Genomic DNA, 27,604 nt, shown 5'->3' with positions numbered 1-27,604 from the left:
AAATTGCTGAACAGAATGTTCTAACTAGACCATGGAGATGGAGAAGATGATGAAGATTGGGAAAGTACAAAAAAACCCACAAATGAGTTTGGGAACATTTTCTGCTCATTTTGTAGTGAATATATTAGTGCTTTTATAGATATAAAATGCAAATTAAAAAACTAAGAATCAAGAAAAAGGATATAATTTCATATTATGGGTTAATCATTAGACAATTATAAATATAAGAAAGACAAGAATGTGGCAGTAATTATGTATATATATAAATTAGGATATATACAAAGGTTTAAAATAGATTATAATATAATTTGATAAGAAAGTTGGTTTTGCATATTATAAGTTAAGAATTAGCCTTTTAGATCCTAATAGTCTGGCAACAGTGACCATGAAGAAGCATTCAAGGCCTCTCCTCCCCCGCCTAGTTAAACTTTGTCCACTTGCTCCAGGAGCTGTGATCATTGACTTTTATGATTATGACTTTTTAAGGACATTTTGGTTCATGTTGAGAAAACAGTCACGTATTTGATATTTTTTGAAGTGCAAATATAGACTGATGTAATCATTGTTGTAGGATATAAAAATAAACTTTTTTCCTTGGAAAGAGAGAGAGACGTATATTCTTTTCCCTACACTGCTTCCTGAGCACAGTATCAAATAAAATATTCTTAGAGGCTCAGAAAAGATTCAAACAGCTGTCCGGCACAAGTTCTTTACATCGCCTGCTCCATCCACCCTTCTCCTGTCCTGATCTCTGCTGCAGCTGGTGCCCAGCATAAGTGGTGCCTGAACAGGATACCTGAAGTAAGATAAGTATTAATAAGGTGTTTCTGGTGCAGCGAGAATCCCACAAGGGTGATGCAGACCCCCTGTCAAAGAGTTGGGCTGGGTGAGAGTAGTTAATAAGAAAGAATTAATAAAGATCCCCTGGTCGTTGAGTAGGGCTGAAGAGAGTATATAAGAAAAAAGAAAAAAATAAATATATTGTGACAGGTGGAGTCTAAGGAAAGGAAGCTTTTTTTTTTTTTTGATATTTCAAAACATAATTGAAAAAGAAAGGAATAAAAGTTGATGACAATCAAGTTTGTGAGATTTTACAGTTTGTGCATGAGTTTAGTCCTTGGTTTCCTGATCAAGGCTCCCTAGATATTGATAATTGGGATAAAGTTGGAGACGATATTAGATATTTGTATGAATCCAATGGGCCACAAGGCATGTCTGTAAATGCTTTAGCTTATTGGTCATTGAGCAAGCAGGCTTTGGCTCCAATGGAAGTTGGGGATTACCTGAATGTAAAAAAATCTACAGAAACTTCTCCCCAAAATAAATCAATTGCTCCTCTTCTTTTTAAAGATCCTTTGGAAAGGAGGTTAGTAATGAGGAGAAAAGAGGTAAGAAGAATGGGGAGTCTTTTCAAACAGAAAGTGACTGAGAGGAAGAAGAAATTAAAATTTTAAGGAGGATTGGCCACCTCAGTATTTCCTTTTCAAAAGAAACCTAAAAAGAGACCAAAATTGGACAAGGAGCCTGTAGGTTTCGCTGCTGCAGTTAGAGAAGGTGGCAGAGCAGGGGACCTTTGGTTAGGTGTTATCCAGTAATGTTTGATACAAATGATCAAGAGATGCCTGTGTTGGAGCTCCTTGTGCAATTTTACATAGTGAAACCGTTGATTCTTTATATATTTTTGAGACTAACAATGGTTCATTTAAAATACTTTGTAAGCACTGTGTTCTTTCTAATTGAATATCTTCTTTATTATTTTTGATTATTAAAATTATTTTATTAACTTTTCATACCAAGCACAGATCCCCCCTCCTCCCTCTTCCCACCACCCAGCTGTCCCTCCCTAACCATCCCCCTATCCCATCTCCTCCAAGTCAAGGTCTCCCATGGGGAGTCAGCAGAGCCTGGTACATTCAGTAAGGCAGGGCCCAATTGTACTACTTCTAATGTAACAGATGAGGATTTGTTACATTAGGCCAATCATGTCATATTTTACTTCCTGTTATTAATATTGGCAATTGGTATGATAATTCTGGTTACAGGTTATGAATAATATTGTACATGCTTTTTGCAGAAGTAAACGTTGTGTGGGAACTTTAATTTTAGAAGTTACTGCATTAATTGCTATTGCAGCTAGTTTCGTTTTTTCTACTGCTGCTTTGGTTAAACAAATTCATTCAGCTCAACATGTGAATTAATTATCAAAAAATGTTTCTATTGCCCTTATGATTCAGGAACACATGGATAGAGGTATTCAGGAAAGACTTAATGCTTTGGAAGAAGCAATGCTTTATATAGGAAATCAAAATTCAAAATATTAATTCAAAATATAAAGGTTAGATTAAAATAGAATGTCACTCACAATTCCACTGGATTTATGTTACTCCTTTATCACACAATGCTTCAGAACATTCTTGGGACAGGATTCAAGCTCACCTTAAGGGAGTTTGGGATTATTCAAGTTTTTCTTTGGATTTTCGTAATCTACCTGAAAAAATTTCTGCTATAAGTAAACCTCACATTGATTCTTCAACAGTGGAAAGAGTCTCAACTTCTTTCCTTAAGGCTATTACGGAATATATAGGTTCCACTACTGTTTGGCCATTTTTAAAAAATTAATTTGGGATTGATAATTTTTATTTTCTTACTTATTATTTTTCTTTTTCCGGTCATCTTTCAATGACTAGCATGAGGCATCAGAACACTGACAGTGAAATTTCAAATGATTGACCGAAAAATATAAAAGGGGAAGATGGTGGCTCCACTCACCATTTAGCTCAGTAGAATGTATGATTGTTGTGTGGCTAAGGAGACTGCATGACAAAGCTCCAGTTCTCGTCACTTAGCTAAAAAGACTGTAGGAATGTTGTTTGGCTAAGGAAACTGTGTGACAAAGTCCAGTTTCTGGTTGAGTGGATACAGCCCCACTTCCTCCTTTAGTTTTAACTTAAAAAATAAAATCATTTATATAGTGGTTTTAGGATTCACTGACTTGTTCCCTTTTGCCCTCAAAATATTGATGGTCTGAGATGGTCTGGGAAAGGAAATTAAATGAATAAACTTTATTGAAAAAAGTAATATAAAACCTATGCATTTTAAAGTATTAATATTGATGAGACGACTGACCAGTATGTTCTAACTAAACTGTGGAAATGGAGATGAAGACCAAGATTGGGAAAGTACAAAAAACCCACAAATAAGTTTGGGAACATTTTTTGCTGATTTTGTAGTGAAGATATTAATACTTTTATAGATGTAAAATGAAATTTGAAAAGTAAGAATCAAGAAAAAGGATATGATTTCACATTATGAGTTAATCATTAGAAGATTATAAAAATAAGAAAGATAGGAATGTTGTAGAAATTATACAGATGTATAAATTAGTATAAATATACACACACATATATATATACACATCGGTTTAAAACAGATTATAGTATAATTTGATAAGAATTTTTGTTTGACTTGTTATAAGTTAAGAATTAGCCTTTTAGATTCTAATGGTCTGGCAACAGTGACCTTGAGGAAACATTAAGGGCCTCTCCAACCCAGCCTAGTTAAACTCTGTCTACTTGCTCCAGGAACTGTAATCACTGAATTTTATGATTATGTCTTTTAAATAATGTTTTGGTTCATGTTGGGAAAATATACCTGTATTAGATGTTTTTTGAAATGCCAGTATAGAATGATGTAATCATTGTTGTAGGATATAAAAATATTCTCTTTGGTTCTTGGATAGAGATAAACAAGTATTCTCTTCTATACACTGCCTCCTGAGCACAGTATCAAATAAAATATTCCTAGAGCCTCAGAAAAAATTCAAACTGTTGTCTGGTGCAACTTCTTTATATTGCCTGCTGCATCCACCCTTCTCCAGTCTGATCTCTGCTGAAACTGGTACCCAGCAGGGCATGGATAAGCCTTGCTCATACCACAGCAGTTCTGAACAATTTGTACAGTTGGTGTTTTTTTAAAGCAGGAATTATACTGGTCTAGTAAAGTGATGTTAAATTCTCCTCTAAGACCCATGACCTAACTAGTCCTGGGTTTAGAACTAGGCTAGGTTTCTAGTACTAAGCATAATTTACCCCTTATAGAGGGGTCTTTAAGTACAATTAGATGTTGGTTACAGCCTACAGAAGACTGCTACTACGAACCTTTGAGGATAACTTACCATGCTTGTCATTATTGTGGTTTATAGACATAACAGCTGATTAGGACTACTGATTGCTATTCTCCACTGTCACCTTGCACAGCAACTTCTAGAAGGAAGCTTTCAGATGAGAGCCAGTGAGACAGAGCCCTGTATCTGAAGTGTGTGGTCTCTTCAGAAACAGGGACTTTCCTTTAACTTCTAGGCTGTATCAAAGGGCAACAAATAAAAGCCTATATTGTTTTAAGAGTCACTTGGACTCCCCTAATCATAAATTCAACAGAACTTTCTAATGTCAGGTACTAGAGTTTTTGTTAATAGTCTAAAGCTCTTAGAGGGTGTATTGTTAGCCTCACTGGCATAATTAAATTTTATTTACATATATATGTATATATACACGCACATATAAGTTTTGTGTGTGTATATGAGTGTGTATGTGTATGTATGTGTATAAACATATGCTTATATGTATTAAATGTAATTTTAGAAAAACACAAAATAACATGTTTCTATAGAGTTTTCTTTTTCAAACATTCTTCCTGTTACTTGTCCCTCCTCCCTCACTGTTCTTCTAAACTGACCTGCTTCTCCCTCCTCTTTTTTCTCATTTTCTCTTGACTTAAATATTCAATAATTCAATATGTATTATTGAAAACATGTTTGTGCTCAACTTTGGATATGATAAAGGGTGAGTCATGTATAAGATAAATGTCTTAAAAATTCAATATTACCTTTGTGATATATTCTTTTGTAACACTGCTAATTTCATAGTATATTAGATTCTATTTGTGTATCTGAAAGGGATTACACAGAACAGTGGGAAGAAGGACTCTGAGAAGACTGTGTCCTCAACTGTTGTATGTGTTGACCAACAGTGTTGACTTCTGGCCCTGATCAAGTGATTTCCTTGGGTCAACAAGTGCCACCTTCCCAGGAAGTCTCATCATCCTGTGGAAGACATATCTACACACTGATATTTATTGTGACTTATTACAGTTTTAAAAGTGTCTTTTCTCATCATAGATGAGAAAAATATCAATATGGCATGATTTAGGCATTCTGGTATGTATTTCTAAATGAATATATGAGCTATGCTTACATAGTTTCATTAAACAGCCAGCTGATTGGAGCTTATCTATCTAGAAAGCAGCATTTGTTTTCTTCAGTGACCTTGATGTTCTTCCTGACAGTTTTAAAACTATTACAAAAGACAGTTTAAAGCTATAAAAGTTAAGGTCAAAGATTAAGAAACAAGTTGCAAAATGCATGAAACCATGGGCCTTTTCTTCTCTAAATAGTTAAAAGCAATCATCTAAGTGCTAAAATATACAGAAAAAAGAAATATCATTTGTACAGTGGTTTTTTCTACAGATTTGCAAACTGAGGAAATTATAGAAGGTGATTTAGTGATATAGACACTTAAGCCAAACTTGTACATTGAATCAGTTATCAACCACCAAGAGAAAGGACTTATTTCTCAGTCTGGTTAATGAGCATAATTTGATAAATTAAAAACTGTAAATATGAAAATTATTTTTTCTTTATTTAGATTACATATTTAACCCAATACCTGAAATTTCTCTGACTCACTGTAACTCAATGGTTCTTAATCCACAAAATGAGAAATGTGGTGAAACTGTGGAAGAAAGTCCACTGAATATTTATGTATTAAGAAAAATTCTATTGTTCTCAGACACTACATGCTAGATTGTCTTGCTGGACACTTCTTAGCTGCTGAATAACAGAATTGTGAAATAATTCCTGTCATTTAATTATCTATTTTACTTAGTAGTGAGATTGTCTTTTGTTGTAATTTTGTCTTAGCTACAAGATATTTATAGTAATGTCATAGAATCTCTGTTTAAATATATTTATTAAATGTGTAATATTTTGAATAATGGAAAAAGCAATTTAAATTTGGGCCAACTATCAAAGGCAATGGTGTAGTGTAGAAGAAGTTTAAAGAGCATGTCCTAAAACACAGACAAAAATAATAAGCTCTGATGTCTCATGGCATACAATGGGATCACAATGACGACTTGCTATAGACATAAAAATAACTAGGAGTTGAAATAAAATATCTATACATTGATAGCATGAAGTCATAATGATAAAGACAAAATTGTTGACTACTTTGATTTTATCATCTCACATTGTACACATGAATTGAGTTATCATACATTATCCCATAGACCTGTAAATCTAGAAGGCATTTTTAAGAGGTTGTCTAGAACATTAATCATTTTGATTGGAGTAAACTAGACTTCACCTAAATGCATATTGTTTTCTAGATTTTTGGCATTCCATGTATAGATTCATTCCCTTCATTATAGCTTTTTGCTGAATTATGATTCCTCAACAATCACATGTACTCAGTTACAAGTTTTATTATGACACTAATCCAAATACATATAGTGCAGACAAAGAATCAGTTTACCTATTTAACTTTCCAACTAAACAGTAAGCTGAAGTTGTAGATTCTCTGGGGTCTGCATTTAGGAAACATGTGCTATGAAAAATTATCATTTGCTATAATATATTTCAACAAAGAAAAGGTCACAAAAATAAGTGAGAAATTAGAAAACAAAGCCGACAAGTAACAACCCAATTGAAAAACTAATATCACTTTGATGCTTGAATTCATGTGTGTTATTTCATGAACTACAGCAACCTTATATATTGTAGCATATTTAATGATCATAAAGTAATAAATTTATGAAAATTTGTAAAGCAGGAATCATAAGCCAGAAGATGTTTGCTTTTCAAGCCATTTTCACTCACTTTTTTGGGAATTTCTCATGGAAACAGTTACTCTATATTGGTTACTAAAGTCAACTTATTCTCATGTAATTCACAGATGTATAGAGTACTTTTATTCAGGTAAAAAAGAAAAGAAGCATTGCATACACAAAGAAAGGCCTTGAAATTACCTGCTACATGGCAATGGATGATACGTACTATATCATCTAATCACAAGTAAACTAAACAGTATTTCCCCACGTATATATCAAAGTGGACATCATTATAAAAATTTCACCAATGTTCATGAGAACTGAAATCTCAAGCTTATGAGAATTTGTGCACCATTAAGCAGCCTTCAGGGTGAGGATGGAGACTGTTCTGATCATGCTCTTGCCACATTCTTCCACAGAAAGCTGGAGGTAGAGACAGCATATCCAAAGGTAATGTGATTCAGGAATGTTACTTACTTACTTAGAGCTCATATTTCACTTATCTATCTATCTATCTATCTATCTATCTATCTATCTATCATCTATCTATTTGTTTTGACTGGAAAGGATTTCTCTGTGTGTAGCTTTGGCTGTCATGGAACTCACTCTGTAGACCTGGCTGGCCTCAAACTCACAGAGATCTACCTGCCTCTGCCTCATGAGTGCTTGGATTATAGGTGTGTGCCATCACCACCCAGCTCTCACTTGTATATTTAAAAAATACACATCAGGGGGTGATGAAAGATAGGAAAGCAACCTGTGAGCCTTTAATTTCTTATGGCCAAGTCCACCCTGACCTTTAAAGATTGTCTTAAACAGTGTCTAATATGTAAGCCTATTATTAAATACAATTCAAACATGTGTTGAGTAGATTATCTTCTATGGTATGTCTTTTTTACATAAATCAGTGAACTTAAAGATAAATAAGAAAATAAGAATAGATTATTGAATTATGCATGATGTATTACAATGTATATGACAAAATGAGCCTCCAGAAATGCCTCTCAGTGTTGTGTATGTACTATTTGTGATTGCATAATTTATTCTTGCTTATTTATCAAAAAATATTTCTTAGCATCATTGCCTAGGAAACTTGTTGTTGTTAGTCTATCCTGCTTCATTTTTATGTTGTCAAAACAAGCTTAGAAATCACAAAACTTTGTGTGGATTCTCACGCTGAAATGATAACAGTTTTATATGTTGCTCAATATTGTGTTCACCTTCATTTGACCCGAAAATAAAAGTTAATACTTGGGACCTTAAAAATACCAGAGAGGTCTGGGATTCTTTACCTATATACTGTGTAATGTACCCTCACATTGAATTTACAAAGGTAAAGGACACAATTATTTTCTAAATCAAATTGGTCCAACAACTAATCAGAGATGTTTTAGATTTCTGTGTAGACATCTTGAATTCTCTAGAGATCATGAAACGTATAATCTAACACTTATTCTCAAAGGAATTATTTTTTAAAATTATGCATATATATGTATATATTTTCTTCTATGTAGAGGTACATGCATGTGCATAAAGTGTTCAGGGAAACTAGAAGATGTCAGGTCCCTGGAGCTGGAGTTACAAGCAGTAGTAAGACAAATGACATGGGTGGAAGTGAACTCAATGTTGTTTGTAAGAGCATAAGTTCCTTTTAACCATTGAGTCGCCTCTGCAGCCCCCTTAAAAGAGAAATACAGCTCTGATAAGATGAAAATGAATTGGTTAGGAGCATCTACTGACAAATATATAGATACCTTATAACATCAGATGAGCACTCGAGAGCTAGTAAAATTCTCTAATAATTTTTTTTTCTGATAGCCATATACAGAGTCACCATATGATGTCAAAATTTCAGTTAGATGACCAGCTATAAAATCTGCCATGAAAGATCTTATGTCATACCTTGTTATCCAAGATGTGCTTGCACAACCAGATTGTGTCAAAGCAGGAAATAGGTAGAGTACATATAGACAGTCTGACTCTTGTCTGTCACCACCTTTCTTCTTCCAGCAGAACAAACACTTCATTCTGCTTGGACATCAGCAGTAAGTAGTACTATTTTACTTTAAGATGAATTGCCTGATGCCAGTGCATTTATAACTTATCAGTAGTAAAATGTTATAGTTGGTTTTTGCACATCTGGACTATTGACAGTCCCTGCTGATAATTTTATTGAATACATTTTTAAATTTAATCTCTAAAGCTAAGTATACACAATTTAAGTTTTTTTTTAATCTGGAAATGCTTTTTTACAGAAATGTGAGAATGAATTTCTTTATTCTAAAATATTCTAAAATATCTGTGACTTTCTAGAGTAGTTATATTAGAGGTACTTTTATTAGAACTACGATTTCGGAGTACAGGCATTTTTTTGTGCACTAATGCAAATATTGTTAGATTATGGATGAGAAGGTAGCCTTGTTAATGATTTTAAATTGTCCAACTCAACCTTATAGCTATGAATGTGAAATAAATGTGTTATTGGTGATCATCAGAATATATAACTGGTCCATAAAATACACTTAAGACAAGCAGAAAATAAAACATTTCATTTTTCTGATTATAGGTGAATATATTCATGTAGCTTGTAGGTTCTTTACATGTATAAATGGTGTATATACCTTATATGACAAAGCAATTTTCCTCATAAATACTTTCATTTGGGGCAGACAGGAAATGACTGGAGAATGTTAGGATATTATGATACTACTTAATATCATTTAAAAGGGAATTATATGACTTTGGGGGAAGATTGTAATTCCAAAGGATATTTATTCATACTTTTCTTCATGTGTTTAAATGTTATACTTGACTAGTCAACCTCTGAACCTACAGAGTCTGCCAATCCAGCTAAACTTGTGATGTTGGATTCAAAAGCAGTCAAAGTTATGATAAGTGTCAATCTCAAGAGCTATTTGGCAATAGACTGCTATGTGGTAAATCTCAATCCTTGAGGTGAGACAGCTCATTTTACAAAAGACAGAGGTCATTTGCTTAAGTCAATGTCAGAAATTTCAAGTATTGTAAATCAGGTACAGCTCAGAATTCCAGTGCCACTGCTTAGCAAATTCAAGGAAGCAGGCATATTCACTCTTGGAAAATGAAAGAGAGAGAGAGAGAGAGAGAGAGAGAGAGAGAGAGAGAGAGAGAGAGAGAGAGAGAGAGAGAGAGAGAGAGATTGCTTTTCAGGAATTGACAAGGCTGTTTTTCTTACAGGATCCTTGTCCAGATTGTGGTCATAATGACTTCTAGCTGTTCTGTAGAATTTATGTTCTGTGCTCAGAGAAACATGACAAAGCAAACTGAGTGATGATTTAATATGACATTGGAATTTAGAAAATATTACAGTAGATACTCAGGAGAATGTGACTAGCTATCATGTGATTCTTCCAGTAATGCACTCACTCCAGGCACCTCTGCTGGGGTTTGATCGACATATTTCCTTGTTTACATAATCTTCTAAATCACTGAAGCCTCTGGCTCTCAGAACTGAAGGCTATGACGCCACACAGCCGGTACTTAGATTTCATTTTGCTCCCAAAATTTTTATGACGCATCAGTATTAAATCTCTAACACTGATATTATTCATGTGTAAAGTGGGATATTGAATCACAGTTTTAACTGCTAGGTTTTTATGAGTTTTAAACGAAGCCCAAAGAGAGTCACATAACAAGTGACACCAAACATAGTCTATGCTATTTTGTGTGTCTAAATTAGGGCAAAGGGTGCTTTGGAAAGTTTTTTGAACTTTACTTATTTATGCATTGCATCCTTTTATATAGGCCTTTATTAATTGTAGAGTAAGGAAAACTTCTATCTGGTTAGAAGAAATCATTAAAAGCCCGCTGTAAATGCTGGCAGTATGACTCAGTAGAGAATGCACTTGTTATGCAAGCATGGGCACCAGAGTTTAAATCACCAGAACTGACTTAAAAGCCAGGTGGGTGTGGCTGCATGCTAATAACTTCAATGCAGGCAGAAGGTAGAGACAGAGAATACCCAAAGCTTTGTAGCCAGACTCACTGAAATGGTGAGTTTGGGGCTCCCTCACAGATCCTGTCTCAACTAATAAGGTAGGGAGCAATTGGGAACACCTAATGTCTGCCTCAGGTCTCCACACGTATGAATATGAATATATATATATATATATATATATATATATATATATATATATATATGCATACCAGCACACAATAAAGTGTGTGTGTGTGTGTGTGTGTGTATGTTTGTGCGCATGAGAGTGTGTTTTACTTAATACCCTTAATAAGAGAATATATTCCAAATTATTTAAATGGTTTTCCTATTGTTGGACATGACATTAATTTATCATACATTTACCATTATCTGTAAAACATGATCATGAAGGTCTAAGATTTTCAAGGTTCAATCTTGGTATTATGGACCAGTGTTTGAGAATAAATGTGTTAATATACTGGGAACATGAACCAAATTAAGGACATTGATGTAAAAATATGACAAGAGTTGTGTATGGTAATGTACAGATATGTCTCAGCACTTGAGATTCTGAGGCAAAGTTGTAGGTTTGAAGGTAGACTGGGCTACATAGTGGAATCTTGTCTCTACAAGAAAAGAAAAAAGAATGAATAACAAACAAACATCCTATAATAGAGTAGGCAGAGCTTACTATCACTTATCAAAACAAGGGTAAATCATATCATAGCAGCATCCTGCCATGGTAATTGCTGGGTGCTTTTGCTACTCTTGAAAGGATAAAGGAAGAATTCCTAAATTTCTAGAATCTGAAGAGAGGACCTCCATGGATTTTAGTTTAGCTCTGGAGAAGACGCTAACAACCCGGAGCACTCGTAGGTGCATGCTTTGGGGAGCTGCACTTAGGAACTTTGACTTATTCCTTATTGCACCAGCTCGCAGCAGACTTCTTGAGTTGATTTTATTACCATTGTGATGATATAAATAGAATGTCCCCCTTGTTATATTGCTAGTAAATCCTGGAAATGGATCTCATTACTTCCCCCATACCTTCTGTGTTACTCAGAACTCCTTGTACTAAACATTTAAATGCAGATCTTTTTTCTCTTCTTTGTTTTCTAGACATGACATTATTTCCATTGTTGTTGTTCCTGGCTGCTGTATTGCCCCCATCCATTCTTCGAGAACACTATGAGGTATGGGTAAGGTTTAGTATCTTATCAGAAAAATCTAGGCAACCATGAAGGCTAGGAAGCTATAGGATCACTCTTCAAATTCCTGGAAGGCCAGAGTGTGGAGTAAGTCACTTTGATCCTTAGCAATACACACACACACACACACACACACACACACACACACACCAGAGTCATTAAGTATATCTATTATGCAAACAATAAGTATGTACATGAGCCAAATATTTGTTATTTATAATATGTTCTTATGCTTAGACAATTCCAGATGAGGCTCAGTCACCTTTTTAATGATGGAATGTGTAGTACCAGAAAAATAACTCTCCTCTTAGTTAGAAAGCTACTAAAAATTAGAAGCTCTGGGGGTTGCTCTAGCCTTCATTCTCTTCTCTTGGCCCTTACATTGAAGACTACTAGAATTCCTCAAGAGTACCGAGTGCCAATAACTGGTTAAACCTGTTTTGGAATATAAATTATATGTCTTTTGTTACCATAATCAAATTAGTAACTGGAGACTATTATCTAGGTGTTCTTTCAAGTTGTTTGCATTACCAGTTTCCTTCTTAAATTGATTGTATTTTACAGAACTTTTGAACCATCTATTCTCTTTCCCTTCATCCTTTCCCCCTCCCGTCACTCTTTGGTCCATTGATACTTCTTTATAAATTTTCAAGATCTAATAGCAGAGAGATTCAAGCCATGTTTTATGAATGAGGGCTTCTTTGAGAGTTACCATGGAGAACTGATTCATCTCTCTGAGTCACTTATTGTTTTTTCTCTTGGTTTTATTTTGTGGTGTTGTAATTATTAGGTCTCATTTCTATCCAAAACAAACCTTTTAACATTTTAAACTCACATTTCCATGTTTCTGGTATGTGTTTCTTTAAATCTGTACAACTTTCTGTTAAGAAAATGGAAGCACATGTATTGTTTCATGGAATTTTTAGCTACCAGGGAAGGTAGCATAACAAGCAGAAAATAATAACGGCTTTCTCAGAAGCCATATATATTGTCTTTGGAAATAAAACATCTTCAGGTAGATTTTTCAGGTTTAAATGAAAAGTCTGGGTGTTGGGGGTTGGAGAGATGGAATAAGAGTATTTACTGCACTTTAAGAGGACCCTTTGGTTTCTAGCATCCACCTCAGGAGGCTTACATCAACTTGAAACTCACACTCCAGGGAATCTGATACTCTCTTAAGGCTTCCACTGGCACTGCACTCATTACACAAACCCATATTCTACTCAAACATATACACTTAAGTATAAATGTTTTAGAAAATGATGCCATTCCCTTAATAAATAAACATCTGGGGATATTGCTACTTTATATTAAAATAAAATGTGAGGATTTTCAAGCAATGACTTTAATATGTACATCCTTTCTGCCTTAGAAACCACTAGCTGTGAGAGATTTCTTCGCACAAGGCTTTCATAGTGCCTTCAGAACATAATACATTAGGGAGAGATGGACATGTTGCAGCCCCTGGCAATGCAGTGTGATTTGATCTATGGGTGCAGGATCTGCAAAATCTTGAGGGAAGTAAGACTGTAGAAAGTAGAAACAACTGATCCCAGCACTAAGATATGAATGCGAGAGTCAGTCCATGAATAGTTATGCTGTAACATCTTGCTCTACACTATAAAACAGCACATTTTGGAGTATGTTTTTTATCAGCAAATGGCTCTTATATCTCTGCCAATTCACATAATATCACTCCATCCACCTGTGCCAAACAAATGAAAAAGGTAAATTTAAATATCAGCATCTGAGTTAACTTAGCAGGCTTATTGCTGTCCAGTGAAATGTAAAGTCAGTAATGCCAAACTATTTTCAAGAACCCATTGTCTCCAAATTGACTTGGATGTTCTATTAGATAAAGCTGTCTCGGAGTGATCACAAATCCCTGTTACATATAATATTCTCTACTGCACACATGTATTGGCTAAGGGCCTACACGTTATCTCACATGCTTTCAAACTCCTGGTCAGATGGCTATTGCCTCTTAAGATCTATCATAAATTATATGTCTTCATCCTTAGCACTTCCTTGCTACAGCCTAACTGAGTGTGAATGACTTAAGGTTCTCTATTTTGCATGGCTAATATTATAGATCTCTCTTAAATCAAAATTGACATTTGTAGCCTCAGAAGAGTTTTTATTTGATATGCCATGAATTCATTTTATTTTCAAAATTTATATGTAAAGTGTTTCTCATGAAAAGTCATAGATTTTCTTAAATTTATTATCAAGGCTTAATGACTAACATTGGCCCGAGTACTTTAAAAATGACTTTCATTCATCTTAGACAACTTATTCACTTTATATGCAACCTTAACATACACTAACATGACTTTTATTTCCATTCAGAATATGAAGTTTGAGGATTTGACAACCACTAGAGTGTCAGTCCAAGAAGAGATTGTAAACAAGCACAACCAACTGAGAAGAATGGTTTCTCCACCTGGTAGTGACTTACTAAAGATGGTGAGGGCTCACAACAGGACAGTGAATTTGGAGAGCTATGTTTGGAGCTTGTAGATAGCATCTGGCTTCTCCTGTGTGCTTAAAGAGGTTCTGCCTCTGTTGTAGATTCTATTAAAAAAAAACCAAAAAGTATTCATTGTTTTGTTTGTGTGCATGTGTGTGGGTGTGTGTCCATGTGCTATGTGGCATGCATGTAGAGACTGAGTTGGTGCTCTACTTTTCTACCATGTTTAGTTGTGCAACGATCAGAGTGGTACTCATTAAATTTCTTTTATAACAGTGACTCATTGGTATTATGGAGCTATATCAATTATAGTTACTGAACTAAAATCACATCTTTTGAGTTTGATCTCCAGTGAAAAGCCACAATGTTATTTTGGCTCACTCTTTTCTCCTAAGGTCAGAAGCTTTCTCCTTTAAGGTCCAATGACCTTTCATCTAAATAGTCTACTCTCTGGATCCAGATCCAAAGTCCATGTGTCTCTTAAATTTATTTAATGAGGTAAAAAATAAAGCTAGGATTTATGAGGCAACTTCTTACAGCTGTGAAAATAGTCTTAGTACTTCATCATGGTTAGTGATACTCACTCTATAGCATTTACTCCGTCTTTAATGATTGATGTTGTGATTTCAGTAATTTTAGACCATTAATGGTTTTAGTACTTTTTTGTGGCCTTGGGAAGACAGACTACTTGTATTTATTTGGTACATAACAGTCCATAGATAAGAGGGAGTATCTTTGGACATAGGTTATGAAACTACTAAGAAGATCAATGTTGGGGCTTGGGAAGGACTATAGAAGGCATGGTAAATGGAAGGAAAGAGTACCTGTGTGACATCAAATGGAGGCTGTGGGTGAGAGGGCATGCATGGGAGGATGGGCAGGATCAGGAAGATGGGGGTGGAAAAGATGCAAAATAAACTCATTTATAAACTCCACCATGAAAGCTGATAATATACATGCTAACATAAAAATTTAGACATATACTATATTATATATTGATTATGATGAAAATCAGAAGGCTCCTACAGAAATTTTGCAACGATATCAGCCTATGTGCAAAGATCATGTGACTCTGATGTTTGAGTTACTCCATGGCTATCTTCTTTTTTTTCCTCTTTAGCAATGGAGCAATGATGCCCGAGTGAATGCACAGAGATGGGCAAGCCAGTGCAGTTACCAACACAGTCCTGCAGATTCCAGGACCACCAGTATGTAAACTAAAAATCACTTATGTTTTCATGGAGAGTCACACAGGAAAGCCCATTTTCTCATATTGTGCTAACAAAAAAAATTGTAAATAAACACCCATTCTGATGCTGCCTTTTTTTAAAAGCTAAATATCTCTGGGGCAGAGATGGCTCTGAAAGTCTGCAGTTTGTGCTTATTGAATGTTTTATAATTTACACAGTCTTTCCTGAGGCCAGTTTTGTGCCTTGCAACCAGTTTACAATTGAAGCAAGATATGGATTGTCCTTTTCTCTGCTTTGAAGATTAGAAACTGATGTCTGGATGAAAATAATTACTAATTATGGCCTTATAAAGGAAATGTGAAATTAGAATCTTTTTTAAATTTTATCCTATTATGGTTTTATTTATGTGTAAGTGTGTCATATATATTTATGCATGTGTGCATGTATGTAAGAATGCTTCTAGAGGGCAGAAGAAGGCACCAGACCCTCTGGAGCTTACAGGTTACAGGTGGTTGTCACAATGATGTTGTCACAGGCAGTGGTATGCTACACTGTATGGATGTTAGGAGTTGGATTCAAGTCTGCTGAAATAGCAGGGTATACTCTTACATGCTCAGCCAGTTTTCCAGCACTCTGAAATTAGAATTTCTGTCTTTAACCCAAATTTAATGATGTGGCTATTTGTGTTTCCAAGCTATCTTTTAAATCATAAAAAATATATTTAATTTGATCAACTAATTCTTCATTTTTCTCAAGAAATATCAAATATCTTAGTATTTACATTGATTATTTCCTTCATTATTTTTGATGGGGAGGAGACAGGTTTCACTGTATATCCCTGTATATATTCAAATTTCTGTTCTTCCAACATTTGCTTCCTAAGTACTGGGATTTGTGTGAAATCCACCAATGTGTATGCACTTGGCTCTTCCTTCATTTTTTTTGAGCTCAACTTATGAAAGCCTAAAAGGACATATTATGTTAAATTAAAAATAAACTATGAAACAATATTTACATAAGGAAGTGTAAAATGATAACAAAATTAATAAATGGGCCATGAGATAATATATTTCTTAAAACATTAAAAATGATCACTTTTTGGCCCAATTTAAACCTAATAAATTAATAATCTCTTTTAAAGGTTTTACTTCTTAGACATTTCTAATTTAATAACATAATGACTAAAAGTTAATTTAAATGCTACAATATTCAGTTAAAGTTTAAAATAATTTTTTATTTACAGAGCTTGATAAAAAATACTAAGCTATTTTTGGGGGTTAAAAGATGCTTTTTTTCCCCATTCTTTGAAGAAAATCTGGCCCATGAAGTTTTAATATTCTAGTTAAGACATGACTGTAACATGAATTGCTAAACGGTCTTATTAATAAAAAAAACCTGGAGCCATGTATTGGGGTGAAAGCTGAAAGATTAGAGAGCAAGCCAGGAATGTCTTACTTCTAGGAAATCATCAGTCAAAGAGACAACTACTTCCTGTACACTCATGCCTATATACCTTTCTGAGCTCTGTCATCTTACTTTTCTCTCCACCCAGCTATATCACTTCCTCTTCCCTTCCAGTTCTATCACTTCTTGTCTGTCGGTATAGACCTTCAGACTTCTATGGTCAACTAGTGCTGAGTTGAAAGGTGTGTGCCACCATGCCAGGCTCTGTTCCCAATGTGACCTTGAACTTATAGAGATCTAGATGACTCTCTGTCTCCCAAATGCTAGGATTAAAGGCATGGGCTACCACTGCCCAGCCTCTATGCTTAACACAGTTTCTAGCTTTTTCCTTTGATCTCCATGCAAGCTTTGTTTATTAGAGCACAAATAAAATATCACCACAGATGACCTATATACTTTGAAAATATAATCCTTTCTGTTTTGTTTGCTTTGTACTTGTAGTTTTTAAAGAATGACTGTAAAGAAGGCTCACACAGAACAATAATCCTAAACACATAAAATGTATTTTTGTTATAAAAAATCTCTAGCTATTCAGGAGAGAAATGAAAGGAGTTAATCTTGGATTTCTTCAAGACTGCAAATCCACAGTTGGTACACTTGAGGCACAGGCATGCACACACACAAACATATGCACACAGGTGTGGAGAATTTAATGTGTGGATGAATAAGTTTGAGGATAGAAGCTACTGAAGAAAAGATTTCTCTATCTACTTAGTGCTCATGGTGGTTAGCACACACATGTTGAATACCTATGGCTGCTGTTCAGCTAAAGGTTCCTCAGGTCTGAAACATGCTTCTTATGCAATATTCAAAAGGAAGTATGAGCAATGTGTTTAAAGCAGGGATTCTCTCTTTCTCTCTCTCTCTCTCTCTCTCTCTCTCTCTCTCTCTCTCTCTCTCTGTGTGTGTTCCTCTTTTTTTTCTTTATTGCTTTCTTTGTGAGTGGTCTGTCTTTTTCCTTAGACATAAGATGTGGTGAGAATCTCTTCATGGCAAGTTATCCAGCATCATGGTCTCGTGCAATCCAAAGCTGGTTTGATGAAGCCAAAGATTTCAAGTTTGGTTCAGGCCCAAATCCACCTGATGCATTAGTTGGACATTATACTCAGGTAAGAAAAATACTCTCTGTAAGTGCTAGGCAAGGAAATATTTTTAATTACTTGATTGATTTCAATAAAGAATTTTGGGGCAGAGAGTTTTTATTTTCTTTTTGAGACATGGTCTCACTATGTAGCCCAGAATGGCTTTGAACTTCCTGTCATCCTATCACATACTCCCAATTTCATGGAGTATAGAGAGAGTGCACACCATCTGTACACCTTGGGAAAGATCTTGAGTGGTTGGTTGTTCATTGGTCTTGACACTCATTGGCTATTTGAGCTGCCAGCTTTCAATGGCTTATCTAATCTTTGTAAGGGAACATACTTGATTATTTTCCTAACCATAATTTCTTGACTCAAGTCCCCAAACAGGGGTAATGGCCTATATTCTAAGGCACCTCCCCAAACTTTAACAGGACCGTATATCAGTTGTGTATGGCTCCTGAGTGAAAAGGGGAAAGTCTCCTGGACTTTTATTACCAGAAACCCTGACAGCTACCTTCCTGCTGGATCTAAAGGCCAGGGCCTTGGGCCCTTTCCTATCAAATAAAATGACTCCTTTAGCAAGAATTATAAGATTGTGGCTCCATCCTGTCCATTGTCAGAGGGCCTTCCATAACTAGGAAGTAGGTGATGTGGGGATCCTGCTTGCCTGGGTAAAGCAAAAATCCAGTTGTGGTGCAGGGATGGGTCAACTCCCAATCCCTGACCTGATCAGATCCTGTAGGCTGAGAGACTTGAGCTGAAACAGAGTTTTAGGAAGAAACTAGGATATCCAAGGCCAGAGCTCCACAAAGAAGCATCTACCACATACAACTTCTAGGAAATATGCTGAGTGCTGGCCTTCCATCACGATGAACCAGAAAGGTTTGCAAGCCACTCATGATCCCTGTCCACACAGAAAAGAAGATACTCATGACCACAGCTTAAAGTATCAAACTGAACAATCTCTTCTATGATACTGGGAGGAAGTTCTGGTTCATCTTTTAAGGCCAGGCTTCTATGGACACAGGACACTTGTTTTTGCAAAGGCACTTCAGAGTAGTCACCAGCACCATCTTGGTCAGTTTGGTGTCTGACCAGGAGTTGACCTGATATCCAGATTACCCTTTAGCTGTTTATGGTCACATGCCTGTAGGGCTGAAAGTAGTGTCAGAGGAGTTATACATCACACCAGTGTCTTCCTAGTGTCCATAGATTCTTTGATGCCTTTCATTTTGACATGAAGCTCTTTGGCCTCAGCCCAGCCTTCTGCATCCTCCTCACCTTGGAAACTGTCAAAGATGACAAAGAAGAAGAAAGCTTCTCTGAGATGGGGCTGAAGCCACTCTCAGCCTTCATAAACTCCACTGAGTGCTTCATGAAAGATTTGCTGGACTAGCTGACCAACAGCAGCCCCTTAGGGAGGTTCTCACATCTGTAGTTTGATTCAATCACTTAACTATGTCTATAAGGCATATAGAAACAAAGTTACCAGTGGTGTTTTTAATTTTGTGTTTGTTTTTCTGCATTATTTTCCTATCTGACCTGTGCCTTGTCTTTGTCTCTGGGTGTTTAGGTTGTTTGGAATTCATCTTTCCAAGTGGCATGTGGAGTTGCTAAGTGTTCTCACCAATTATTGCAATTCTTATATGTTTGTCACTATTGTCCTCCGTAAGTATCCACTTCAAAGTTTATTTTCAGCAATGTCAAATGCAATTTTACATTTTTAAATTATCATAGTATAAAAATAAACTAAAGATATATTTTATATGTGGAGAGGGAAATAAAAACTTCTAAATATTTCCTAGAGTTGAAACTTATTTAACTAAATCTTTGAAATGTCCATCTCATCAGTTCTATGAATCAAACTCAGAAGCATTTTCCTTATCTTTAAAAATAATCTCTCTTCCCTCCTCAATTGCTGTTTTCTGGACTAATGGTGACTTCATGAGTACACAAGTATAAGGATTGTGAATTCTTATTGTCAGTTCATGCTATGTTTGTAGGCTACAAAGCAAACATTTAATAGTAGACCAGGAGTGAACATGAGTGAATGACACAGGTTAGTGATTGTGGTGCTTCTAATTAATTGATCCTACCCCTGATTATATAGGTTTTTGCATCTATTTTTAAAATTTAATTGTTGAGGTGTGGTAGTGTTTCACACCTTTAGTCCTAGGACTTGGGAAGCAGATTCAGGCAATCTTTGTGAGTTTGAGGCCAGGCAGGACAACACAGAGAATAGTTTCTCAAAATTCCAAAAAAAGTTTTTTTTTTTTTTTTTTTTTTTTTTTGTGAATTTCATATAGGAGTACTGTATTTCCTTCATTTCCATACTTCCCTCTGCTTGAAATCTTCCTATCCCACACTTCCTCACAAATTCATGATCTCAGCTTTGTTATTGTACTCGTATAAACATAGATGCAGATGTAATTAAAGTAATTTAAAGAAAAATTCAGTTAACATTCAGATTATGAATATATATTCATTTTTTCATGGGAATTTTTTAAGAGCTCAAACATAGCATAGAAGGGAAGTAAATTCCTAGTTTTAAAATCAAGATATAATAAATGAGTTTTTCAGAATTTTTTAGTAAATTCTAAGGAAAAAGTGTTAATATTTTAGCTTTCTTAACTACCTGAAATATATTAAGGACCTCTCAAAGAGCCTTTTAAGTTTAAGTCTTAGTGAATTCTTACAGGTATAAAGTAGCAACATTAGGGCTATAGAGATGACTCAGTACTGGAGAATTATTGCTGTTCTTTCAGAGAATCAAGGTTTGATACCAACAACCATGTCAAGTAGGTCATACCTATTTTTAACTTTAGGACTAAGGACCTGTTCTGGCCTTTGTGGGTGTGTGGGTGTTCATATGCATAAATAAAGCAACAGAAATTAAGCTTGGAAAAATAGCAAGCAGGGTAGTCATTCTTACAGTTTTGCAGAAAGATAAAACTATTGGTTATTTTCTCCCTTGGCAGCTTACATAGCATCTTCTAATACTGTGAGAGCTAATCTGGAGGAAAGAGGTTTCCAGGTCAATTCCAGCTCAATTTCTCCAACTCCTGTGTCTGAAGTTGGTGATGTTTTTAACAATAGGCTCTTATCTTTGAGTTCAGGGAGGCAACCAAGGTTGATAACAAAAGGTTATATTGACCTGGATAAGGAGCTATGGGTAAGCTATGGGTCTTAAGAAAGGATCAGTTTTTTTTTTTTTTCATGGAGGAGACTCCTGATATGTTATCCAGTCCCAGGTTGTCAACCCTAAACACTTGTGGACACCAAAGTCATCAAATTCTGTGGAACTGGAGTTACAGGCATCTGCAAGCCACCTGAAGTGGAAGCTGGTAACCAAACCCAAGTCTTCTAATAGAGGAATATGTGCTCTTAAGTACTGAGACATCTCTCCAGCTCTATTATTCTTTTAATACAAGAAACTTATACAACAAGAGGCTGAGGGTCTTCAAATCAAGTCTTTTAAATGATTCATTTCTAATCTGTTTGTGCATTGAATAGTAGGATTCTCAAAGAATTTTCAAACATGTTTCTGTTGTTATTAAGTAATACAAAGAGGGAAGCTACTGGACACCATCCCGCTGCCTGGTCAAGTAAGCATCTAGAGCCTGGTACCTAGAAGTGTCAGATGAGTAATGAAGAGGAGCAAGTGACACATCTTGTACACTGCTTTATGACTTCTTCATTCTTAACATTGCTCATACACCTACAGCTGTGTTCTGCATATAGAGGAGAGGTTCTTCTGCAAGCCCTTGGGCATTGCACACACACCCCTGCCACCCTTAGTGCAATGGAGAATCTGACTTTTCTAATTTCCTGTGATGATCAGCTAAGTGATACTCCTACTGAGGCATAGGCTGGGCACTTTCAGATAGTTTATATAAAGAGTTTTCCTCATTAATATTCTCATTTTGATAAGCCTAGAAGTCTCAAACCCACACGCTACCTTTAGAAAACCCCAAACATTCCTAAGCATTAGGACTTTCTCAATTAGACACTAAATACCTGAAACTCAGCACATCATCGGTACCTCATCCACACTATAGGAATCACAGCATTTTCTTGTATCTAACTTTCTCTATAGGAAATATCTTTTATACTCAAGCAACATTATTTTTTTCATTTTTAAAATTTATTTATTAAATTTAATTTTACATATCAGCCACGGATTCCCTTGTTCTCCCCCCTCCCAACCCCCCCCCCTGCCTTCCCCCCAGCACACCCCCCATTCCCATCTCCTCCAGGGCAAAGACTCCCCCGAGGATTGAGTTCAACCAGCAGCATTCTTGCCTTATGTATTTTCCAGGTTTATCAGGAAAAGAAGAGAGTGTTTCAACAATAAAACATTTCTAAACCTTTAGATTCTTATTTATTATATTTCAGTTGCTTAGGTTCTGACATGATGGTTGAGGGAAAAAGTGAATGGATTAATTATCCTATAATTTCACATTCATATCTGAATACTCTTAGGAAATGTTAGTTTTTTTGTATGGCATAACTAAAGCTTTTAATAGGATTCCATGTATATATGTATATGTATATGTATAAGCATATGTATATGTATATATATATATATATGTGTGTGTGTGTGTGTGTGTGTGTGTGTGTGTGTGTGATATGCAAGTTTTTGAGTGTACAGGAAAAATTAAAAGTATTTGATGTTGTCTATTTCAATTTCAGTGGTAATTTTTTAAGAAGGCAATACATCCCCTACACAATAGGACAACCATGTGCTCTTTGTCCTGATCACTGTGAAGATGGACTCTGCAGTAAGTTTTTTTTTTAACACACTAATATAATATTATCAAATCTGTTTTAAGATTTAATTGCATGGCCTTATTTTCAAAGAGGATTTAGAATTACAAATTTTCCTTTGTTTAGGATGTATGTACTTTTGACATTGAAAAAACAGGATACTCTATGTTGTTGAAGGAAACATCTAAATCAGTGCATACTTGCAACTATATTGGTATTATTGCTATTGGAAACTACAGAAATATTCCTGTGGCTATAATTCCATAAATTTCAAGTGAATTTTCTTATCCTCAATAACAGTAGGATCTTAATGTTGGCATTTTAAGAAGACAAAGCAATATAAATCTAAGTGTTTGAGATAATAGTACACAGTTCAGCCCAGAGAAGGAAGAAATATACTACAATTCTTTGCCCACCAAGAAGCTTAATACAATAAATTCTCAAGCTCCTCCAGAGCATCATTTGAATTTTGTGTTACATTTTTATTTATTTGTGAATGGGTATTTGTGTCACTCTGTATATGTACAGACACATGCATGTGTGAAATGGCTTCTGTGTGTGATTGTGTGTTGAGATTAGAAGACAACTTGTGTGAATTAGTTCTCTCCTTCCATAATAAAGGTGTGAGAGATTTCATTACAAGAAAGAAGTGAAATGAATGTCTAGCATCTCATTTTTAGTATTACTATGAATATAAATACAAAGAATTAATGTAACCCCAACATTCTGTGGGTAGAGGAAGGAGAATCAGGAGTTCAAACCTAGGTTGGAATATTGATCAAACTCCAGCTTAGCCCAGGCTACATAAAGGAACTGTAATAGCAATAAGGTATTTATAAAAATGGAAAATAACATCAAAGTTAATATAGAAAATTCTGGTAGCAATTCACTGGGATTTTTGTGCATTCTCCAGTGAATTACAGAATTCTTTATTGTGCATTTGTTTAAATAATGTTCACAGTACTAATGATATTAAGATTATAAACTAAAAAAGGAAGAGCCAAATATCCACAGCTCTGCTGAATGTGCTTTTAAAGTAGACTATCCTAGCACTAACAAATAGAAAATTGAAAAATTAACAAACAGAAAGATAAAGAAAGTGACCTTTATTTATTTTTATTTTTATTTATTTATTTTTTTGGTTTTTCGAGACAGGGTTTCTCTGTGTAGCTTTGCGCCTTTCCTGGAACTCGCTTTGGAGACCAGGCTGGCCTCGAACTCACAGAGATCCACCTGGCTCTGCCTTCCAAGTGCTGGGATTAAAGGCATGCGCCGCCACCACCCGGCGACCTTTATTTTTATTTTTGAAGTTTAAATTTACTTATTTGTGGTTGAGGCTGTTTTCAGTTTTGAAATAGGGTCTCACTATGTAAAAAAAAGCTCACCTAGAACTCACTATATAGTCTAGTCTGATTCCAATCTTCTTGATCTTCCTATATCAGTCTCCCAGGTGTTATGCATAGTGTATCCTTTAAAGAGCTCTTAGACAAAGCATAATGAAAGAGCCAAGGAGGAGATATCGATTCAGAACTAGTCATTTTGTGTTATTAATACAAAAGTTATGAAAATGGGTTGCAGAGAGAGGAGGTAGAATACTAATACTTTTATGTTAACTGTGCTGGTTCAGTGATGATGAATATTTACATGCATATGGAGAGGTGTAAAGGGCAAAAAGGCCCTGTGCACACAGATAAGCACCAGGGGAGTCAGGAAAGTTCAACATACAGTTTATCTCTTCAGTGGAATGAGATGCATAATTGCTCTTTCTGGAATGTCAGGAATTACAAGGTTTTACATCCTGGTGATCCTTTGCTATCTCATGAGACAGGCTCCACCGTATCTCCCAGAATTTGTTTTACTTATCCTAGACCCTTTACCTGTAAACCTTCAACATTGGTGTTAGGTCATAAAACCCATTCTTACAAGTGATGTCACTTGTGCTTTTCAACAGCCTAAGTGACTTCTATGTCATCTTAGGGCCTCGCCAATCCTGACACCCGCAGGGGTTATGTTTACTTCAGCATCTTCCTAGACCCTAAATCTTGGACACTATCTCTGAGTCAACAGTACCCATTCTTATGAAAGAAGCCAGATGTACTTTGTAAAGAATCTCAATGAAAACATGTCTTCAATTACTGTGTACTTGGGACTGAGTTAATTGTTATCAGATAACTTTTTTTTTCCAAAATTGTGCTGGACTTAAACATGGCTAATATAAAATGATCTCAGCCAGACTCTAGAAGTCCTGGACCAGCACTGTTACAATAAAGTCAGGCTGACTTTTATTTTTATCTCTTCATGGAACATGTTTTTTTTTTTCCTCCCGCTGGCTGTAAAGCCTGCAGAGAACCACCACGCAAAGTGAAAGAGGACTAGCCATGTGGCTGTAGTGGTGCTTCTCTGGAGGTGGAATTAGCAGAGGTATATGATTGTATGGGCTAGATTCTAGCCTAGGCAACAAATAAGTCCCTGGCTCAATAAACAGTACCAAAATACAGGGTATAAACAAGATACTTTGAATTATTTGGTAATTATGAGTTTCCAGTTCTCTGAGACTGGGTGAGCTGAATGGAGGTTCATGCACTGTTGAAATACATCAAAGACATGACAAAGACTGTAGGGTGAATTTCAAATGAGTTTGTTGGGTTTCTGGTCACTGCTGTACATTTGAATATAAATACTTAATAATCAGAAGAAAATTCTCCACTACTTACTTTTCCAAGCCAATGTTTTCACAAAATTAGCTCCTCTTGTATGAAAAACAGCATCAAAGTCTAGGGCAATCATGGAAAACAGAACATTCTGGAATGATTTAATGGTCAGTATTTTACATAAAGAGGCTGGCTTCTAGAAACAGTAGATATAGAACATGTTTATGAAACTGTTTTGCTAAGAATATAGAGTTTAAATATGAACCATTCACAAGTTTAGAAATTACTTGCATAATGACTGACATTTTAAATAGTGGGGTTCTTTTTTAGTATTTATCTTATGTTTATAAATGTTTGTGTGCACGTATGTATTTATGCACATACATTTGAACCCAGTGACCATGGAGGACAGGAGAGAGCATTGGGTCCCATGGAACTGTAGTTACAGGTGGTCTTAAGCCATGATGTGGATTCTGAAAATCAAAACCGGGTTCTCTGCAAGAAGAGCAAGGACTCCTAATCACTGAGCCATCTTTCTAGCCTCTAGATAGCTTAGTTCCTCAAAGAACCACTGAAGTTAAATTTCTCCAGCATTTTGTGAGTGAAGAAATACATTAATTCATATCAAAGACATGTCATAAAGCTCTAATTTTAAAGGAAATTCATTCATTTGCTCAATCTTCTTCTCCCAATTCATATGTTTTATTTTGGCTCTGTTAATAGAGGAAAATAAAAACAAAATAATGAATTCCTTTGTTTTTTTTTTCAGCAAATAGTTGTGAATATGAAGATAAGTTTTCTAACTGTGCAGAATTGAAGGCTTCACTAACCTGTGACTATCCAATGGTTAAACAAGAGTGCAAAGCTACATGCAACTGTGAAGGCAAAATTCATTAAATTTCCGGTACAAATGAACAGGGCCATGTGAAGAAAGAGCATCTCCTCTACTTAGGCTAGTCACATTCCACTAGGAATTAGAGGTATAGATACATTGAAATGATTCCAAACAGTAAATATTCCTTTCTTCTGTATTGTTCTATTTAGTAGAAATATTTTACATCCAAAGATTTTGAAATAACATAATCAATAATACCTTTGTACCTTGACCTCTGAATTCTGTGACACATTTATGGATTTGAGTCAAGCCCAAGGTTATACTGTTTGTCTGTATGACTAAGGTTTCTGAAACTCCTTCCTGAAAATAAGAATCAGGTTCCCAGAGCACAACAGAGTGAAGGAACAGCCTATACTTGAACTGTTACTGTCATTCATCTTTCCTAGCTTTACCTAGCTATTATATCTGAACACAAATCCCCATTAGCTTTCTTTTATTTCTTCCCACCATTTGCTCTTCTTCACATGCGCTTGAATCAGTGGTTCAAATTCTAAACTTCAATTTACATTTTAGTTTTTGAGTTTTTCAAGCACCTTATAAAAAAGAAATGTCTCCGGGCGGTGGTGGCGCACGCCTTTAATCCCAGCACTCGGGAGGCAGAGGCAGGAGGAACTCTGTGAGTTCGAGGCCAGCCTGGGCTACCAAGTGAGTTCCAGGAAAGGCGCAAAGCTACATAGAGAAACCCTGTCTCGAAAAAACCAAAAAAAAAAAAAAAATGAAATGTAATGAACAGAATTTGCATGTCCAGGTGACTGTGTCGACCTTGATTGTTTGAAAAAATTTAAATAAATCTTACTATTTGCATATTAATCCTCTCCTAGTATTTGTTTGAATTTCTGATTTGGAGTTTGTTTATTCAGGAGAGTATTATAATATTTATGATACAGTTACTTAGTTTTTATTTACATTAAGGTTCTTAGTCTTCACAAGAGTTTACACTAATCAGTACACACTTCAATTAATATGCAATAGTGGAGCTGTGTCTGATAAATATTCCTGATCCTACCCCTGGCATATCCAACTTTCAGGCCTAA

General features: G+C 35.5%; 1 protein-coding gene across 2 annotated transcripts; it reads left to right on the top strand.

The window, feature by feature from the left end:
• Window positions 1–617: 617 nt before the first annotated feature.
• Window positions 618–27,146, top strand: LOC114705393 (cysteine-rich secretory protein 1-like). 2 transcript variants are annotated; one of them, XM_028887277.2, is made up of 8 exons: window positions 618–801; window positions 11,960–12,033; window positions 14,398–14,514; window positions 15,639–15,726; window positions 18,136–18,281; window positions 19,831–19,925; window positions 22,950–23,038; window positions 26,445–27,146. In XM_028887277.2, the coding sequence occupies exons 2-8, from the start codon at window positions 11,962–11,964 to the stop codon at window positions 26,570–26,572; spliced, it is 735 nt and encodes a 244-aa protein (XP_028743110.1). In that variant the 5' UTR covers window positions 618–801; window positions 11,960–11,961; the 3' UTR covers window positions 26,573–27,146. The 2 variants fall into 2 exon arrangements, with proteins under 2 accessions (XP_028743110.1, XP_037055698.1); XM_037199803.1 differs by lacking the exon at window positions 618–801 and adding an exon at window positions 8,871–8,930.
• The last annotated feature ends 458 nt before the right edge of the window (window positions 27,147–27,604 follow it).

Source organism: Peromyscus leucopus, chromosome 16_21 (genome assembly GCF_004664715.2).
Source record: "Peromyscus leucopus breed LL Stock chromosome 16_21, UCI_PerLeu_2.1, whole genome shotgun sequence".
NCBI classification, from domain to species: domain Eukaryota; kingdom Metazoa; phylum Chordata; class Mammalia; order Rodentia; family Cricetidae; genus Peromyscus; species Peromyscus leucopus.
Note: the sequence above shows the minus strand (reverse complement) of the source record. Positions and strands in the feature narration are given on the sequence as shown.

Coding starts and splice junctions, on each gene's coding strand:
- LOC114705393 (XM_028887277.2), top strand. CDS start 11,962: ATGACATTATTTCCATTGTTGTTGTTCCTGGCTGCTGTATTGCCCCCA. Junction 14,515..15,638: donor GTAGTGACTTACTAAAGATG/GTGAGGGCTCAC, acceptor TTTCCTCTTTAG/CAATGGAGCAATGATGCCCG. Junction 19,926..22,949: donor GTTTGTCACTATTGTCCTCC/GTAAGTATCCAC, acceptor TTTCAATTTCAG/TGGTAATTTTTTAAGAAGGC.